At 36.1% G+C, this 20,564-nt stretch overlaps 3 protein-coding genes across 7 annotated transcripts in view; 1 reads left to right on the forward strand and 2 right to left on the reverse strand.

The window, feature by feature from the left end:
• Positions 1–1,003: 1,003 nt before the first annotated feature.
• On the reverse strand, positions 1,004–13,368 carry LOC107722176 (transmembrane protein 180-like). The gene is made up of 9 exons (XM_016530429.1): positions 13,217–13,368; positions 10,110–10,364; positions 9,335–9,414; positions 8,759–9,208; positions 3,150–3,270; positions 2,955–3,051; positions 2,638–2,809; positions 1,777–1,859; positions 1,004–1,035 (listed from the first exon to the last, which is right to left on the reverse strand). Exons 2-9 carry the CDS (start codon positions 10,272–10,274, stop codon positions 1,004–1,006), a joined length of 1,200 nt encoding a protein of 399 aa, XP_016385915.1. The 5' UTR covers positions 10,275–10,364; positions 13,217–13,368.
• Positions 3,556–6,395, reverse strand: LOC107722229 (transmembrane protein 180-like). The gene is made up of 2 exons (XM_016530509.1): positions 5,871–6,395; positions 3,556–4,985 (listed from the first exon to the last, which is right to left on the reverse strand). Exons 1-2 carry the CDS (start codon positions 5,944–5,946, stop codon positions 4,750–4,752), a joined length of 312 nt encoding a protein of 103 aa, XP_016385995.1. The 5' UTR covers positions 5,947–6,395; the 3' UTR covers positions 3,556–4,749.
• Positions 13,369–14,805: 1,437 nt separating the features above from the next.
• Positions 14,806–20,564, forward strand: part of LOC107722218 (semaphorin-4G-like) — a 32,442-nt gene continuing 26,683 nt past the window's right edge. Inside the window, exons 1-2 of one of the 5 annotated variants that reach the window (XM_016530489.1) lie at positions 14,806–14,858; positions 18,221–18,522. In XM_016530489.1, the coding sequence (XP_016385975.1) occupies positions 18,393–18,522 (130 nt within the window). In that variant the 5' untranslated portion in view covers positions 14,806–14,858; positions 18,221–18,392. Of the gene's footprint in view, positions 14,894–17,698; positions 17,721–17,889; positions 17,961–18,220; positions 18,523–20,564 lie in introns of those variants that run through there. The other 4 variants (XM_016530488.1, XM_016530491.1, XM_016530490.1 and 1 more) reach the window with 4 other exon arrangements.

A 20,564-nucleotide genomic window follows, 5' to 3' on the forward strand; every position in this document is an offset into this window, starting at 1 on the left:
AAGGGCATCGACATCGGGGGAATAATGCGAAGATTAGTGAGGATTTTGAATCATCCCAGCGACTCGAAACTTTTAAATCCGTTCACTAAAATCAGAATCGGAAAGGGCTTTATTGCCAAATAGGTTTGCACATACAAGGAATTTGTTCTGGGAGCAGAAGCTTCTAGGACACAGAGACAACAACACAGAGATAATAAGAAATAAAGATATGTGTATAAAACAGAAATAGTAATAATTTATGTTTTCAGTTTCACATTTTCAATTTGGTATATTATTTTGTGCTTTTGAAAATTTGTATTCGTCTTTTAACTATAAGGCCTAATTTATTTACTTTATTTCAGTTTTAATTTTATTGTTAGCAGCGACCTTTTCTGCAAGTTATGCATCCAGCTGTGACGAGTGTCATTTATTATGAGTGGCAAAGGGGAGACTTCAGTGAGTAAAAATGATGATTCCGTGCGTAAACGAGAATGATTCATTCAAAAGATTTGTTCAAATACAATGATTCATTAACGAACAAATCATTACTGTCTCTGTGCTGAGTGATGTAAAATAGTTTTATAAATACACAAATATGGAGCCACTCTAATTAATGAGCCTTATTTATCAGAAAAGTGTGTTATTTTGTGAATCTGAGTTTGTTAACTGGCTGATTTCATTTCAATTTCAATTTTCAACCCATACCCAGCTCTACGTTACCTTACATCAGTTGTTGATGTAAAAGTTGTTGCCCTTTTAAGAGGAGCGCCGTCATCACCAAAAACATGATCAGTTCAGGGAATGGGTGAGAGGGGGGATTACGGGGATTTCTTACTCGAGCTGTAATGACATGAAGTTGTTAAATTCGCTGACATAATCCAGTCCTTCCCACATAGGAAACTACTCAAATATCCGACAGGTGACGTAGACAGTACAGGAAAAAAGAAGTCACATTCAGAATCTCTAATAGTGTTTTTGAGATGTCAAGCACTTGCTCGTACTGTAAATGTTATTACACATATGATCAGCAATCCCAATTGGCCATCTCACAATCTTCTAGACAAAAGGACAGAATGCTGAAAACTCTAGAGGCTTTTTTTTTGTATGCTGTCTTCATTGGAACCAATTATACAAAGTAATTTGAAACCGGCACCTACCTAGTCATGTGGTGCCTCATTTTGTTGGGACATTCTGGTATTTATATGCATACACCAGGTGTATACTTATTTATATGACATACACCAAGATCAATGCTACAGTGCCAAAATGCACATACCGAGTAAAACCTATGATGACCAGCATGTTCTTAATTATTTTCTCTTGTATTGCACATTGGTTTTGCTATTAAAATGTATAATGTATGTAAAATATGTTAAATGGCTTTTAGCAGGTTCACAGCTTTTTTAAAATAAACAATAGATGAATGAACTGAATCTTCTAAAAGGTTTGGTTGTAGGCCTATACAAATTATTATATTTTAGAGTTTAAAATGGGTTAATGCTAAACCACTAACTACAATTTTGTCTCTGTAAGTATTTATTTAGCAAAGACAAGAATATCACATTGAGACATTAGTGACGTGACATGTGGCCAAGTATGGTGACCCATACTCGGAATTAGTGCTCTGCATTTATCCCATCCAAAGTGCACACACACAGCAGTGAACACACACACCGTGAACACACACCCGGAGCAGTGGGCAGCCATTTTTTGCTGCAGCACCCGGGGAGCAGTTGGGGGTTCGGTGCCTTGCTCAAGGGCACCTCACCGTATTGAAGGTGGGAGAGAGCGCTGTACGGTTCAACACAAAGTCCTCATCCACTAGGTCTGTGATCACCAGGTTCAGAAGTTTACAAGTGCCCTCGGTGAAGACGCGATTACTATGGAGAGAATCAAACAATGCAATACAATAATAAAAACAGACAAAAGACAATGCTGATGAAAGATTTTCTAAACCTGTTCTCAAATGTGCATCTTATTAACTAATTAGTGTCAACTTAATAAATGGTGAAAATGTGGGTTTTTCTTGTCAAAGTTATAGACTAGCGCATTATCACAATAATTAAATGATTTTACTTAAAACGTACTGTAAGTAAATAATAATTTTTAATGCATGTTGCTTGTTTGAATTGATTGTTTTTTCAAGGTTTGGCCTGCGTCATTTTGCACTTTATCATCACCTAAATTATTTGCTATTTTTACAAAACCAGTAATTTTACTAGAAGTTGTAAAAAATAAATGGTCTGAAATGAATGAATATGACATGACAAAATATTTAATTCATAAGTATTTAGTACATAAGGATTTTCTTCAATAAAAAAAAATTATAATTTTTCATTAACCAATGTTCAAGATTACTTAATTCCTAATTCTAACTATTCTCCCTGTTTTGCAATGTCATATAGTTGACAGTAACAGTATAGAGAGGACATGTGTGTTTTCTCTCAGCATGCGTTCTTGGTCTGTTAGCATGGATATAAGTTCTCTCTTTCAAGTCTTGAACCAACATGGATTTGCTAGCAAACAAACGCACACCTGCTCCTTTTAAACAAAAACTAATAACCAAAACATTCACAAAGTTTTGAATTTCATATCACATATGAGGCAGAACACCTGCAGTCTGAAAGCACAGGGTCTCGTGGAACGTTCATTTCTCACCTAGCAATAAAGATGCAGAGCAGGTACATGTGGTCCGCCCCGGCAAAGAGCATGGCCATGCTGAGGCCCAGCTTCAGAAGAAAGAGCCCGCGGACAACCTGGTAGACACCCAGTCTTTGGCACAGCGTCAAAAAGTAGAGATTGTTCAGATGAGGTGCAATGTAAGAAATGCCTGTGTCACAGGAAAATAGAAAAAGAGAATTTAAAAAAAAAATGTATCACGGTTTTCACAAAAATATTAAGCAACACAACGGCATTTTTTCAGCATTGACAATAATAATGCCATTGGCCATGTGAATGGTTCCTTTCTGTCTTACCCAGCAGAAAGGAGCCGGTGGAAGCAGAGATACGGTCTGACAGGAGGTGCTCCAAAAACAAAGGAAAGAAATTGCTGTTGAAATGGCAGTGGAATACCTGCAGATGGTGGGTTAGAGGACAAACATATCAAATTGGGTCTCTAATTAGATGATTAGAGAAAAAATTGTCTTTTGTGCATGTTTGCTCATTTTTACCTGTACAAGGTTCATAGAAACAAACCACATAAAGTTCTTGTGGCGGGACAGCTGCTTTAGATATTCCCCAAGAGTGACTGGCTTCTCAGGTGAGGTAAAAGGAGCCTGACCGACACTCAGTCTATTAGGATGTCAAGGAGGATGTGCAATCAAATGGAAGGCAACGAAAGAAAAAAAAAAGTTGAGGGGAAACTTATACAGTGAATTAAAGCAAGTAAAATCACTGTAACACAAATGGGTTATTACTTTAAAGGGATCATATGATGCTGCTAAAAAGAACAGTATTTGGTGTAATGAAATGTGTTTATGTGGTTTAAGGTTCAAAAAACACATTATTTTCCACATACTGAACATTATTGTTTCTCCTCTATGCCCCGCCTTTCTGAAACGCGTCGCACAACTTCCCCATTACTATTATAAAACGACATATATTTGCAAGCAAAAGTAATCAAACAATGGCCAAAAGCACGAAAATAGCTCATACATCCTAAGCCATAGCTCAAGACTCTGACACATTTGTGTAAAAATTTGAACATTTTCTAAAATAAATCAAATGTTTCCTACAATAAATAACCATGAAATATGAATAAAATATCAGATGTGCTCATTGTGCCCAAACCAGTAGTTGACCAATTTTTTTTAACCATCTAAGGCCTAAAATATTAAAATATTAAGACATTTCTTCATGGTTTTTTGCAACGATCATACAGGAAATGCAACTTCACAAATGTGTCAAAAATGGTATTTTTACTAAAAGTTAAGAATATAAATTTGGCAATAAATTTTAATTTGGAAAACCCTTATACAAAACTATTTCTGTAACTTTGAGAAGTCAATCTGCATTTTAACATCAGACTGGCCAAGGAATTCATTACCGTCTTGACAACTCAAAATAAAGTGAAATTGGACATTTGGTACAAAAATAAGTTAGTTATACATGCTAGTACAACACAGAGTCTGCATTTACGTTCATGTGAACTATAACATACATACTTTTCAGTAATAATAATCACTGATAGCAATGAGTAACTGAATGAATTTCAAAAAGTTATATAAAACAGATGTTACTGGCCACAAAACAACTTCAACATCTGGCCGAATTACAAAGACAATGTAGAAGTCCTGACAGTATAAAAGAAAACACCACAGATATCCATGCAATTCCATATCATGTATCCCTGGAACACTGCTGAACGTATTGCAAACATGCCCTTTCTCAGAACACAGTGTATTTTTTCACATAAAGGTGAAACATACAGGCAAGGGAGATGTGATTTGATTTGGCTTGATTATCAACCCATATAACTATACATTGAAACTTCAGAACAGGAGGTTTGGGGGCAGTACTGTTCAATATGGTCCCAAACCACTAGACTGGTTAAACCGTCTATTCATTTTTGGTCACATACTCAATATAACAGTTAGCAAACATAGCAAATTAAGGCAGGTTTCAATAAGATGGGACCATACATTCTCTCTTTAGTGTCTCTTGCAGTATTTGGCATCACCATTCTCCATTCAGGGTCTGTTGGCAGCATGCCTGGTCTTAGGGAGTGTCCACAACTCATTTTCTTTCCTCTTCCCATGCGTAACAAGAACATTAGATAGCCTTGACATCAATGAGGTGGCTGTGTTGGGCACCCTGCCTTAGGGTCTTGATGTTTTGTAGCCTTCGTCCATGCAGAGTGAAGCGAGACCACGTCAGCAGCTGCAGAAGGGCACAGGAAATGGGCACGAACACCAGCAGATAAAAGCAACCCTGGCGCAGTGGCACAGGGACCGCAGGAGCTGCAATCGGTGCTTCTGCCATAGAGTTTCTCTCAAAGATGTCATATCCTGGAAAACGATAGGGGGTGATGAGAGACACAAATACACTTTTTATCCGTCAAAGAACCCTGAAACAAATGTTATCATGGTTTCCACAAAATAAAGCTGCACAACTGTTTTCAACATTGATAGTAATAAGAAATGTTTATTGAGCACCATATTAGAATGATTTCCGAAGGATCATGTGACACTGAAAATTTAGCTTTGCCACCACAGCAATAAATGTACATTTTTAAATGTATTCAAATAGAAAATCTATTTTAAACTGCAAAAATATTACCGTTTTTACTATATTTGAATCCAATAAATTAAGCCTTGGTGAGCACAAGAGACTTCTTTCAAAAAAAAAAAAAACATTTTACCAACCCCAAACCTTTAAACAGTAGTGTAATTTCAATTTAAAACCTAACAAACTGCTCTGTGTGAATTTTATTCTTGAAAAATGTGCTTCTACTACAGTTCTCTAAAATAAATGCAATTTCGTTTAATATTTTGTTATTTAACGCATTAAATTTAACATATTTTTACATGCAACTTAAGTTTTGAAATACATTTTTGTGGCCACTAAAAACATTTATATATAAAAATAAAATAAAAATCATATATATACATATATATATATATATATATATAAATACACACACACACGCATATAAAATTTATATAATACATTTAAATATATTTATAATATATATTGTAATATATTGTGTCAAACAAGATGTCCAATGCAGGATTTATTAGACTGATTCTTTGTTGTTGGCTCTTGTATGAAACATTTGCTTAATTTTCCCTCATTTGTAAGTCACTTTAGATAAAAGCATCTGTTAAATAATTGAATGTAATTACTAAATGTGAATGTTACATATAATGCATGTTCATTCACTGCACACGCACCTGTGTAGAGACACAGCAGCCAGGTACCAATGAGAGGGGCAAAGGTCTGGCCAGGCTTGGTTACCAAGGCAACCATACCAAAGAGCAGGGCAGAAGCTGCTTGTTGTCGGCGGTTCAACACAAAGTCCTCATCCACTAGGTCTGTGATCACCAGGTTCAGAAGTTTACAAGTGCCCTCGGTGAAGACGCGATTACTATGGAGAGAATCAAACAATGCAATACAATAATAAAAACAGACAAAAGACAATGCTGATGAAAGATTTTCTAAACCTGTTCTCAAATGTGCATCTTATTAACTAATTAGTGTCAACTTAATAAATGGTGAAAATGTGGGTTTTTCTTGTCAAAGTTATAGACTAGCGCATTATCACAATAATTAAATGATTTTACTTAAAACGTACTGTAAGTAAATAATAATTTTTAATGCATGTTGCTTGTTTGAATTGATTGTTTTTTCAAGGTTTGGCCTGCGTCATTTTGCACTTTATCATCACCTAAATTATTTGCTATTTTTACAAAACCAGTAATTTTACTAGAAGTTGTAAAAAATAAATGGTCTGAAATGAATGAATATGACATGACAAAATATTTAATTCATAAGTATTTAGTACATAAGGATTTTCTTCAATAAAAAAAAATTATAATTTTTCATTAACCAATGTTCAAGATTACTTAATTCCTTCGGTCTGAAAAAGCGAGGTGTGCTGTGATTGGCCAGCTATCCAGTGCGTTGTGATTGGCCGAATGCCTCAAGCATGTGACGGAAATGTTACGCCCCTTGCCATATTGTGATGATGCCCTGTCAGGCGCGAGTGTAACCCCTCTCTCCCGGGTCCGCACCGCCGCACCTCGTTCTCGCTCCGAGTGGGTCTCCGGCATGGGAGGCGGACGCACTAACAAGGAGGCTAAATGGCTACAGCCACTAGCGTCAGTCGCTAGTGCGTCTCTTGAGATCAGGGGAGTGAGGTTTACTATATACATATATATATATATATAAATACACACACACACGCATATAAAATTTATATAATACATTTAAATATATTTATAATATATATTGTAATATATTGTGTCAAACAAGATGTCCAATGCAGGATTTATTAGACTGATTCTTTGTTGTTGGCTCTTGTATGAAACATTTGCTTAATTTTCCCTCATTTGTAAGTCACTTTAGATAAAAGCATCTGTTAAATAATTGAATGTAATTACTAAATGTGAATGTTACATATAATGCATGTTCATTCACTGCACACGCACCTGTGTAGAGACACAGCAGCCAGGTACCAATGAGAGGGGCAAAGGTCTGGCCAGGCTTGGTTACCAAGGCAACCATACCAAAGAGCAGGGCAGAAGCTGCTTGTTGTCGGCGGTTCAACACAAAGTCCTCATCCACTAGGTCTGTGATCACCAGGTTCAGAAGTTTACAAGTGCCCTCGGTGAAGACGCGATTACTGAAAGGAAAACTTGAAATCGCATCATATGACCCCTTTAATATGAAGTTGTTTCAATTTTAGCATTTTAAATGTTCATACGTTTGTAGTCCAGCAACTCTAGAAAAGTGCAAAACAGCTAAATAAATGGATAACTGAATTATAGAATTGAAAAAAATAAAAAAGTAAAACCAAGATGACAACCGTTTTAGAGGATTCAAAACTTGAGCAATACTGTGTGGGTGGAATAAATAATACAGAACACAGCTTTCATGTTCCTTTTTTCTACAGTTTTCAACTGAAACTGTTATCATAAATTTAAACCTGAAATTAAACTGATTATTTGTTTGAAAGCTGCGATATTTACAATATCCATAGGTGACCTGCTAAACCAAATATATAATTTTTGCTCCATTAAAAAAATTACTTTGAAGCCATATTAATGCTTGATAAGAAAAAGCAGTGGTAGACTAACTGTTAAAGGAACAGCTTTTAGTAAAAAAAAAACTAAAAAAAAAGTGCTCATTTACTCAACTCCATATTGTTTTTTCTTTTGTAAAACACAAAATGAGATGCAAGGCAGCATGTTTGAGCTGCACTTTTCCATACCATGGGAAATACCACCAAACTCAAGTTAAAAATGCATCCTAAATATATAATACAATGTATCCTAAACTCAAGCAAGGTTAATGTAGTTAACTAAAACTAAAACCATAAAAATTGTTACTTAAAATAAACATGATCTGAAATAAAATATTAAAAAACTTACTTTATTTCAGCTAGTTGCCAATGCACCATTTCTTGTTTTCATTTAGTTTAACTTAATGAACCAAAATAACAAAAACTGAAATAATAAACTACATAGAAATAAAAAAAAACTATACAAAACTAAAAAAAAAATTTTAAACAACAAAATTACTAAAACTTTAACAAATTAAAATAAAAATTGAAAATATAAATCTAAAAACATTTAAAATATTAAAAAATATATATAATATCTCAGAGATACTAAAATAACACTGTTCTGAAGTCATGATGCATCAGATGAAGATCAGACCAAAGTATAGGCTGTAATACACTCATTTATGGTTCTTTTTTGTACAAATATTCATGTACTTTTTTTTGTACAGAAAACAGAAGCTTGGATATTCTGTCTAATACCTCCTTTTACGTTTCATAGTAGAACATAATATGAGTTGGGAAAATATGTGGTTGAGTAAATGATGCCAAAATGAACCTTTTTGGGTGAAATATTGCTTTAAGAAGCTGTGCTGGTAACACAAATACTGCATGTTCACATCCAGCACTATCAACATTCCTCCCATGAGCGAGGCAGTTAACCCCAGGTTGCTCCACGGGGACCGGCTCTGCAATTAGTGTGGTGTAAATTGCTTCGGATGAAAAGTAACTGCTAAACGACAAGTAACATTTAGCACTGCAAAACAATAATGCTCTTACTCAGTGAGCGCTTGGCTCTCATTCTTGCATGGCTGGACTTTGTTCTGAAACCTGTGCCGCAGGAGACGTGAAACCACAAAAAAGCCTAGCATTGAGAGAGTGGCCAGAGTCACGCAGAAGAGTCTGAAGGAGTAGAAGTTTTCCTTGTTCCAGAAGGAGTAAGAGAGGAAGACGGACAGCGAGCCCATCGCACTGAACAAGGAACTGTGGAAGTTGAGGCGCGTGCGGTCATGTGCAGACACGGCCAGGTCGGCCAGGAGGGCGTTGTGGTTGAGGTCGACCACCGTGAGGAAGCCATCGTAAAGGCACAGGCAGATAAGGAACTGCAGTCCAGGCCAGGTCCAAGCCACCCAGAAGGCCAGGAATGAGAGGGCAAACAGAGGCCCGCTGCGGGAGAGTGCCTGCAGACGCTTCAGGACCACCTCAGGGGACGTGATCTGGGACCCAGACCTGAGCAATCAAACACAGACATTTTAATGAGATACAGTGGGTACGGAAAGTATTCAGACCCCCTTAAATTTTTCACTCTCTTACCAAAATATTGATTTCCAATTTGAAGAGAGTGAATAATCTTACTGAGGAGAGCTCAGGAATGAGCGGTCACTCAGCCAGCCAAAAAGAGGGTCGTTCAGGCTATTCCATATCAGAAACACAGTCTGTGAAAAAGAAACAATATAACGAACAGAAAAGAAAAATAGGTAACACTTTACAGTAAGGTTCATTAGTTAACATGAACTAAGAATGAACAATATTTCTACAGCATTTATTAATCTTAGTTAATGTTAATTTCAACATTAATGCATTATTTAAACAAAAAGTTCTGCTTGTTAACATTAGTTAATGCACTGTGAATTAAAATGAACTAACAATGAACGACTGATTAATAAATACTGTAATGTACTGTTCATGGTTCGTTCATGTTACATGTATTAAACATGAACTAATGGAACCTTATTGTAAAGTGTTACCGAAAAATATGGTAAAAACTTCTGACTAATGGAAGCTTATGTATTTTAGTCAAATATAATTAATAAGTATTTCAAATAATTAGAATATACTGTATACAATTTTTTTATGTTTTTGAAAGAAGTCTCATATTCTTACCAAGGCTGCATTTATTTGATCAAGAATACAGTAACATTGTGTAATGTAGAAAACAGTAATATTGTGAAAAATTATTACAATTTGAAATAACTGCTTTCTATTTTTTTATATTTTAAAATGTAATTTAATCCAGTGATGGCAAAGCTGAATTTTCAGCATTATTACTCCAGTCTTTAGTCTTTTTACAAATATTAATAATAATAATTTAGAATCTTACGTAATTGAAGATACCATTAAGTAAACCTACCTCTCCCAGCCAAAACGACATCTTGTCAATCTTGTAAACAGACACAAAGGTCTCGACATAATACAGTAAGAAGACATTGTGGAGAATGGAGATGAACAGAGCCAGGGAGCCATAAAGCACAGCCGTTGAGACGCCCTGGCAGAGGCCCCATACCCTCCTTCTCATCCTTTGCTACTTCTCTCCGCTCTTCCTGCCCACGCAGCGCTCTACATGTCCCACAGGCCGGGCAGGTTGGGCTCATCGCTCTATCCACCCCTGCAAACAAACAGACACCAACACAAACCAACCAGTTCAAACCCATGCAGTCTATTATTCTGTAAAATATGAGTCTGGGTAATGTCTGCCGGCTGTTTTTAGACTGGAAATTACCATTACTTAAATTAGATTCAGAGAGCGTAACTGGACAACGGCCAAGCCAAAGAGAAAACTGAGCATCTGTATTACATTATCAAGCAGCTTTTGCTTGGTTTTAATGATTCAGCACTTTGCTCGATATGAATCTGGAAAAACAGGCTAAAGCCAGACAAGACAGAAACCTCCTCCTGACTAAAATAACAATAATGTGGGGGAAAGTTGGGGGAAAAAACATCACCAAAGATGTTTAATCACAGCTTTTACAAGGTTAGTCAAGCAAATTGTGGTTATTTAGTATGAAATTAGAAAACATATTTAACACAAGTCCATTCTCAAATTAAAAATGAATTGGAAAATAGCACTATAAAAATATCTCTAAAAAATGGCTTCCGTATTTTTCCATGGAGAGTGTTATGGGGAATTTGGGAAGAAGGCAGCTCATTTTCCATATTCATGATAACAAAAACAGCCTGGACTTCTTCACAGAGTGTCATGTGAGCAGTTCTTCTGTACTTTCTGGTCACACCTCCATATTGTGCCTGTAAAACCATTTCTAGCAGGATATCATCATAGATCCCACTGAGAAGTGTAATTGCACATGAACTTTAGATTTTAATGAGCTGGATGATCTCATTCCAGCTTCAAAGATGACAATAACAAACACTGTTATTCAGTCCAGAGATGTCCCTGAGGTCTGATGAGACATGTAACCCGAGTAGAATTAGTGTAGGCTGAGGCCTGCGACTGCTATCAAATATTGAACCGTTTCCAATTGTAGGGTGGAGCGGACTTTATTGTGCCATAATCATGTGAATTTCTTCACGCACAGTGAATCCTTTATTTCTTTAACTTTGGACATCCGTGTGACAACCTTTTGCAAATATCACCAACCTCAACCTGGCACACGTGGCATAGCAAAAAGCAAATTAAAATGCTTTCTGGGTAGCACACCTGATGTTCACATGCATGGCAAGCTCACAAAAGTCCTAGGATTCTTTTTAAAACACCTGTCCTTATAGTTAAAACAACTTTAAAATAAGCTCTTTGAAAGAACAATGAATTACAGTTCTGCGCAGTTAAACTACCCTAAACATATGAGAGATCTTGTTACTCCCAGCCTGATATCCATCTGATCTAAGCAGTGAAGCAAAACGTACTTTACTGGATCGCGTTGCACACAGTGATTCTCATCTCATCTAATTTCTAAAGGACAGGTGGCTGCTTCCCAGCCGATTCGATTCAGCAATCTTTGATCCAACAAGAGCTCAAGTGCCATGGAGCAAAAGACCAACGTTTTGGCAGCACTGTGTTACAATGACAGGTTGTCCACCTGTGTCTGTTCTCCAGAGCAACAGGATGCGTGGGAACTGTTCTCATATTGACGGAAGACTCTTTTATTTGACCAAAATGTCAAACAATCACACCCTTTTTACACAAATGCTTATTACGCAAATATCTGTAGCCAAGTTAGAATGACCATTAGGGGCCAAGTAGGACATATTATATATATATATATATAAATATACATATAGTGTACTGCGTTAGGCTAACCGAGACTTGTCATTTGCACTTATATATTGTTGCTCTCCTTTAACGGAGTAAAACGAGGCCTTTTCTAATGTCATCAGAACATTGACATTTTTAAGTATATTTATTAATTTAAGGGAACAACAATTAATTTAGAATTATAGCTACAATTTAATAATTATTTAATATTGTCATATATTTAAAAAATTCATGCCACACATATTATTTATCATAACCTATAATTATAAGAGTAGAATGAGGCCTTTTCTAATTTCTTTGGAACACTGACACTTTAATATGTATTTATTCATTCAAGGGCACAATAATTTATTTAAAACTACAAAAATAATTTCACAATTATGTAATATTTCCATATATCAAAAAATACATGTCACAAATTTGCATTATTTGTCATAACCTATAATTGAGTAGAATTAAGTCTTTCCTTGTTTCATAATATCTCCTTTAAGTTGTTCACCAAAATATGCGTTTTATTATTTTACATTAACAATAATTATAAAATGTATGTATCATATATATGCATGCAACTCATATCTCACGTAGGCCTACTCCATTTTCTAATTACCTCTGAAGCTCTATTAAAAGAACCATTGATCACACTGACTATGACTCCTGACACCTGTAAGTAAATATTAAATATATCCTTAAATATATTCTGTCTTAGTTACCGATTCAAAACACTTAAACACAGAGCTGTCTGAAAAGAGGAACTGGAAACGCTGGAACGACTGCTTCAACTCGACGATTATGCTTTAGTATTACATTTAATATTTCTTAAGTTGCATAATCGATTGTTTTCGCCTTGAATGATACGTGGTTACATTTTCACTAGCATAATGATACAATATTTCACTAGTAGATCTGTGCTAGCCGCTGACGTTAGCGAGTTTAACGTTACTCATACTGTAGTAATTCACCACGCTGAGCTGAGAGTGTTTGCATTTGACCAGAGAATCACACAACAGCTGAAGGAAAATCACGCATATTTGATCAAACTATGAGTTCGAGCTGCGACGTGACACTTTAAGCCTAAAATAACCCTTTAAACTACTAATCCTGTTCGGAGTTAAGCTCGCTAGCAGGCTATCCGCTTTCATATCAAGCAATGCGACGTGTACCAATTTACAGCCCGCGCATCAGCTGATCAGAACCCGTGCGGTCAGTCGATTCCGGGATTTTAGATCTTTAGGCTGTTAGACACTTACCATATGGAGCTGATGTCAAAGCTGCAATCACCTGATGATCAAAACATACGCTGAAAACGTTTGTAGGTTTCACAGTTGTATCGAAACATGTCATGTGTTGGACGAGGAAGCCCGTGACGTCATGAGTCTTCCCTCCTCCTCCTCCTCATCACTCCAGCTGCCAATTGTACACGTAATTTACGTACGCACAGACAGACAGACACACACACACACACACACACACACACACACACACACACACACACACACACATGTTGTGATAAATACCAGGTACACACACACACACACACACACACACACACTCAATTGGTAACCTGAGAATATTGCATACTACATTGTTGTGGCCATTTAAATTGCATATTTTTGACTAGCAGTAAAGTTTTAAGGAGGAATCGCATGAATGCACTATTCCGAACCTCTAAACAAGCTGATAATGGGCACGTTTTCTTATTGTATATATGAACATGTGAGAAACTAAAGCTCAGGCCTTACAGAGGCCTATTTCAGCCAAACCAAAATATATTTAAATTATATTGTATACTGATAAATGATCGTCCTCATATACAATATTAATTACAATCAAACAGTAGCCTACGAATTTAGCATAGTCTTCAGTTTGTATTGTTGTATAGCCTAATACAGAATAAGTACATATACTTTAAAGCCTTGAATAAAAAAAGCTATTAAAAATATATTGTCACACTATTTGGGATTTTTTATGGGAAACTTCTTACAGTGATTCGATAAAAATACCATAAAAATTAAAATAAAAAATAAAAAATACACTTTTCATAGAATAAGATATCTTCCACAATTTACGAATATTTAAAGTATTATTCCACAATATTTAAAATTATATGCCATAGCAAAATGTAAACATTTGAAACTATTCCAAAACAGCAACAAGAAAAATGTACAAATACATTGTTTTGGACAATGGCAACTGTTAATTAGATACAATGGATACAGTTTTAACATATGAAACTATAACTTGACATTTAATATCTATGGGGAAATACCCATATCCTGAAATTAACTTCACTTAAAATCTATCTATTGTGTTAATTTTGTTTTATCCAATATAGGCCTATATAGCTCAAATAAGATGATATTATTTTGGAGGACAGAAAAAAATAATAATTTAAGAGGAGAAAAAAATCACTGTTAGAAAAACAAGTAATGACTTGTTATATAGTTACTGAAATACAGCTCTTATGACTTCCCGCCTCCCATGTGACAACTAGCCCCGGCGTGCCCTACATGTTGCATTTTTAATACTAACCTCTAGTTGGCAACCGATACAAATGAAGCGACTGAATTCGTGTCACAACAGTCGCACATTTAACTCCCCATCCCCGATGAATGCACAAGTCCGTTGCATTCTCTCTCTCTCCAAAAAAAAAAACTTTAATAAAACCAAAATGCTGTAAACCAATGCTTTAGAGAAGTGACATTGGGACAGATAGTAGAGGAGGCGTGGTCGCTCATGAATATTACCCAGAGAGGCGTGGCTTGGCTTCACCTGAGACTGCTCTGAGGAGCGAGGAGCGAGGAGCGTGCAGCATGCAGCGCAGTACACAGTCAGATCTCTGGAGCAGAGGCATCATTAGCTGCATAACAGGGGATCATATGGAAACACAGGGTGACTGATGCTTATATTTTTTCTGAAATAGTCAGGTAATGTAACCACAAAGTTTATGATATATCTTTGACATTTTGCATGTGCTTTTTTATCACAACTGTGTAGTTAGGCTATAAGTAGGTATCTTTGCGCATAATCTATTGTAATATAAACGGAGCCTGCTGGGCTCTCTACACGCAGATGAAGGTGACTGGGAATGAGTGCCAGAAGTCTCCTTGAAAAATACTGCAGTGGTGTGCAATCTGATGTAGACCACACGTAGGCATACTAAAACACTTTTTATTATCTATCTATCTATCTATCTATCTATCTATCCAGTATATTTGTTTTGCAAGTGTATGCTTTGCGCTAATAAATCTGATGCTATGAGACCTGATTTTTATGAAGTGAACGGTTCTGAGTGATTTATCAGCGGTATCAGAGATGTCAGTATGTTAGAGCTTCTTTTTTTCTGGAAGTTGATCAGGGGTTGAAAAATGCATATGTAAAATTAAACATTTGGTTCATTGTAGCATTTCTGCAAGTCTACTTATAAATGTAAAACTTAATTAATACAAGCCTGCTAAATTAATATTAATTATTAATACAAATTTAAACTTAATAAATTGCTAGCATGCATTTTATCTGTGCAGTATTTAGTTGGACCAGAGGTTGGATTAACACTGTTCATGTCCTCGGTTTATTTCCTGTGCTGGATTAAATTATTATTTTTGATATCTTTTCTATACAAGTAAAATTGCATCACAATGACAGAGAATGGCAGATGGAGTGGGTAACATTTACTTCTGTGACTAAAAGACGCATTTAGAAATTCAGACAGAAAATCAGCCTAGAATAATTTATAAAATTTGGGGGGTGGGGGGGGGATTAGTCCATGTCAAGAAGTGAATTCAGTGAAACCAAACAACACCCTCCATTGATTGTTTTGTTCTAATGAGGATTCTCTTAACTCTTATAGGCTTACATTACTTTGACAACCAAACCATGAAAACATCTTCAGAAACAATGCCATTGTTATTTGATTTAATTAATCCAAGTAAGACAGATAATGTGCTCATTAATGGCATCAAAGTAACAGTACCTTCGGCTCTTAATCTGGTCTCTAACGCACTCAGAAGGTCTAGTGCATTCTTGAATGGTTCATTCTTTCCATAACATCAAATAAAAAACATATTATTTCTTTTACATCTCAACCTGAACGAGAACTGTACAGTTATTGTAGGGGAACTGGTTATAATGTCTGATGGAATGGATGCATGAACTATTTTGACATGCATAATTATAAGTAGCATTTCATGATGCAGTAATCAGTATTGGAAATTAGACTTGAAAATTCGCATTACTTTAAAATCTCTCATGACTCTTTCAGCGCAGCTAAACTAGATTAAGTGCAGATGGAGAATTAGTGAGATATGCCATAAAATCCCACATTTGGGTGATTGGAGGTACTTCTTCGCCAACTGTGGAAATGTCAGACTGGAAATATAGTATTTATATTGTTCAACTGACAGATGGCTATATCAGAAATGATTCCTTATTTTATGACTCTCTAAGCTTAATGTTTCTGTATGTACTAAGTACAGTAGTGTATTATATGCAGACTGGCAAATTTACTTTTCCAGCATGTGATGTGATCAGGTTGACATGTCTCTTGTCCATACTACCCCGAGCAGGGTGCTTATTGTAACAGGAGAAGTGTTAATGCTTATGTGTTTATGGTACAGTATATGTCTGAATAGATGGAGTGATATGCATTAACCCAGCAGCTTTTCAGTAAGAAACTGGAGCAAAGCAAAGCCATTTATATTCACTTCAATATGGTATATAGTGGCTGCATCTATTGTATCTATATCCACTGCATCCATATCCATTTCACCATCACAAAATGGTGTTTCTAGACAACAAACCCATTTAAGCGATACCTCATAATATACAAAGAATTTCTGTGACGCTAAGTGTTTTGAAATAAAGTTTACTCACTATAAAGTGAATCAAAACTAAGCTACAAAATCTGCTTTTGAGGCAGTTCTCCAGAGCCAAAAATTGTGCATCCTCCACAATTGTGCATCATGCCAGAAAAAGATGAAAATTTGCTGAAAATGTACTCACTCTTGGGCTGTCCAAGATGTAGATGAGTTTGTTTCTTCGTCAGAATAGATTTGGAGAAATTTAGCATTACATCACTTGCTCAACAATGGATCCTCTGCAGTGAATGGGTGCCGTCAGAATGAGAGTTCAAACATTTATTTGCATTTAGCAGATGCTTTTATCCAAAGCGACTTACAGTGCATTCAGGCTATACATTTTTTTTAAACAGCTGATAAAAACATCACAGTGATTCACAGGTAATTCACATGACTCCAGTCCATCAGTTAACATCTTGTGAAGTGAAAAGCTGTGTGTTTGTAATAAACAAATCCATCATTAAGGTGTTTTAACTTTAAACCATCGCTTCTGGCTAAAACATAGATAGAGAATCCATAATCCATAATAACATTAGAAATGAAAAAGTCCTTCCCCTGTTGTCCTCTCACATCAAAATCCACCCAACTGTTTTGGACAGTTTTCGCTTGTAAATGGTGCATGATATGTGTATATTTCTCTCCTGATTCAGATGAGACTAGTTTTTACATAGAGAAAGCAATAATATGGATAGAAGACTCATTAATTGACTGGAAACTGCAGTTTGTGGATTACTTAATTACTTGTGGATTATTGTCATCGTCACCTGTTTAAACTCTCATTCTGACGGCACCCATCCACTGCAGAGGATCCATTGGTGAGCAAGTGATGTAATGATACATTTCTCCAAATCTGTTCCGATGAAAAAACAAACTCATCTACATTTTGGATGGCCAGCAGGTGAGTGGATTTTCATAAATTTTTCATTTTTTGGGCGAACAATTGATTTAAAATGACTGACTGGACTTTAGCGTGACCAAGTAAAATCTTTGTATTGTTTTATTCAAAGGCATCCCTTCAATATTAACCATTTATTGCCATCTTATATGCATCATGTGCTTGGAAAGTGAAGAAAATGGGTTTGTTGCTTTGAGGAAACATCATGGAATTGATGCATTTGGTGCACTTTTATTCAACTTTGTAAGTATTTTATCAGTTTGTGTGTTTCCTGAGAAACAAGCACCATGATGTACCAGGCAGCTACAGGAATGTTAATTGTTTTGCACATTTTCATGCGATGTGGTTTGTTTGATAATAGCATTTGATACAGTAGACATGCATTGCACTATGAGATGTTTAGTGAATGCATTTGTGTATGACGTGTTTTCTCATCAAGCCATCTGCTCTCGATATGTGTCTCGGGAAGGAAGAGACTTACTCATGTTTTCTTGCCAATGCAGCGGGAAACCTTTGACAGAGCAAGGATGAGTTAGCAGCCCATGACTGCACTGCTGGAAGTGGGAGCTTGTTCTAGTGAATCAGCATCCATTACACAACAACATTATCTTCAGCAAAGTACTGCTGGAGGAACCTGCCTGGATCTTAGCAGAACCTCAGTACATCTTGTTGATCATGCGGCAGACCAAACAGCCCAGCTTCATGCTGATGGTGTTTGGATACCTAATACCTGTCATTTGGGGTTTTCCGTTTGGACCGGTTCTTGATATGGATGTAACCCCCAGGGCAACTGTACATGTCAATGGTAAGGCTCTTTACATGTAATTCAGTGTTGTGTGCTAGTCAGAACTGAATTGTGAATGCCTTTTGAAGTTCATTTCGATTCCTGAATTTGAATTGAGTTAACAAAGAGGATGCAGAATTCAGATCTTAATGTAAGGAAGTAGAATTAAAATTAATTGAAATGCAAAGAAATTCATATGAATGAATGTTGAATGTTCGTCTTGATTGAATGAACACTTTTGAAAGACTTAAACTTAAGATTTTAAACTTAAAGCTTGATGTTTTTGAGATTCTTATTAAGTTTGATTTTCTTATTAAATAAGATTTGTTTAAATATTATACCTCGAATTACACATCATGAGAGCATTTACTTTGGCGTTTACTTAGTTTCCATAGTCAATAAAAGTATCAGGTGTGTCTTGCTTCATTCATGGGCTGTGCTGAATGTATTTGACACTGTTTTGCCTGCAGTGCTGGAGGCTATGGCAGTTCTCTGGATATTATTAAACAGTCTTGATTGAATGAACACTTTTGAAAGACTTAAGCTTAAGATTTTAAACTTAAAGCTTGATGTTTTTGAGATTCTTATTAAGTTTGATTTTCTTATTAAATAAGATTTTTTAAATATTATACCTCGAATTACACATCATGAGAGCATTTACTTTGGCGTTTACTTAGTTTCCATAGTCAATAAAAGTATCAGGTGTGTCTTGCTTCATTCATGGGCTGTGCTGAATGTATTTGACACTGTTTTGCCTGCAGTGCTGGAGGCTATGGCAGTTCTCTGGATATTATTAAACAGCCCTTCTCACTTGTCCTGGCCCAGTTCATGAGATTCACACAGCAGATGCCATGAGAATATAAAGTGAGGTTAGGCCACACTCACTCCTGTGAGGTTAGCCTGGACTAACACATGGGCTCTCAGTGTGTGATGGATTTGAAATATATCCATGATAGTGTATCGTGTAGTGTTTCTTTTTTTGGAAAGAAATTAATATTTTTATTCAGCAAGGATGCATTAAATTGATCAAAAGTGACAGTAGACATTTACAATGTTACAAAAGCATTCTATTTTTAACTATGGTGGCCACTACATACCAAAGTTGTATGATGTACAAAGAAGTCAGTAACTAGTAAAATGGTTTGTGTGAAAAACTTAAAGAGGCCTGAACAAAGTCGTTAAACCAATTGTGATCCAGGCTTCATCAGCACTAGGCCTCACTGATGCTCTTAAATCTGTCAAAGCTTGTTGTCTTTATGCTTTGTACAACAAATGGTTTCCCAGTAATTGTAGTTGAACGTTAATAGCTGTTATTGATGAATAATGCCTGCAATTTGGAATAAAGCCCAAGCTTTTTCTATAGCTCAATGTTCTCCTAGAGTAGATTTGCCCTCTGACTGCACTGATGAAGATAAATGTGTATTTATCACCACAGACTCACACCATTGTTTAAGCCAATTGTGCTGTTTCTGGCTGGTCAGGATGATCAAACAAATAGAGCGATGTTTTGATAGCCCCATAGAGCCAGTGTTCACATTTTTAAGTGGAATCAGCCAATGAACGACGAGAATATGAGATACGAAAGCATTTTAACATCATAAAAATGATATACATCACCTTTTTACTTCATTGCATGTAAGATAATTGACATACTTGTAAAATTATTGAGAATGTTATGACATCTTTCGTACATCTTTACCCACTCAGGTGCTTAAACGTCATAAACATATGATGCAATTTAAAATTTTCCTTTCTCTTTGGAGTGTTACAAGCTGTTTGTGCATAGATAAGTTCCCTAAAGTTGCAAAGACTAAAGTCTCAAATCCAAAGAGATATTCTTTATAAAAGTTAAGACTTGTCCATGCCCTCCTAAAATGCCTAGTTTAAACACGCCCCCACATACCTACGTCATGATGTGGGAAGATTTGCATAACACCACCCAAATGTTCACGCAAAGAAAGAAGGCGTGACTTTTATTCTCGCTGTAGTATTGTTGTTGCCGCCGCCGCCATGTTGTGGAGATGCTGTGTGTTTCGTTGTGAAAGCGAAACTACTTTGTTTGG

Source organism: Sinocyclocheilus rhinocerous, unplaced genomic scaffold (assembly GCF_001515625.1).
Source record: "Sinocyclocheilus rhinocerous isolate Xijiao unplaced genomic scaffold, SAMN03320098_v1.1 scaffold334, whole genome shotgun sequence".
In the NCBI taxonomy this organism is placed as follows: domain Eukaryota; kingdom Metazoa; phylum Chordata; class Actinopteri; order Cypriniformes; family Cyprinidae; genus Sinocyclocheilus; species Sinocyclocheilus rhinocerous.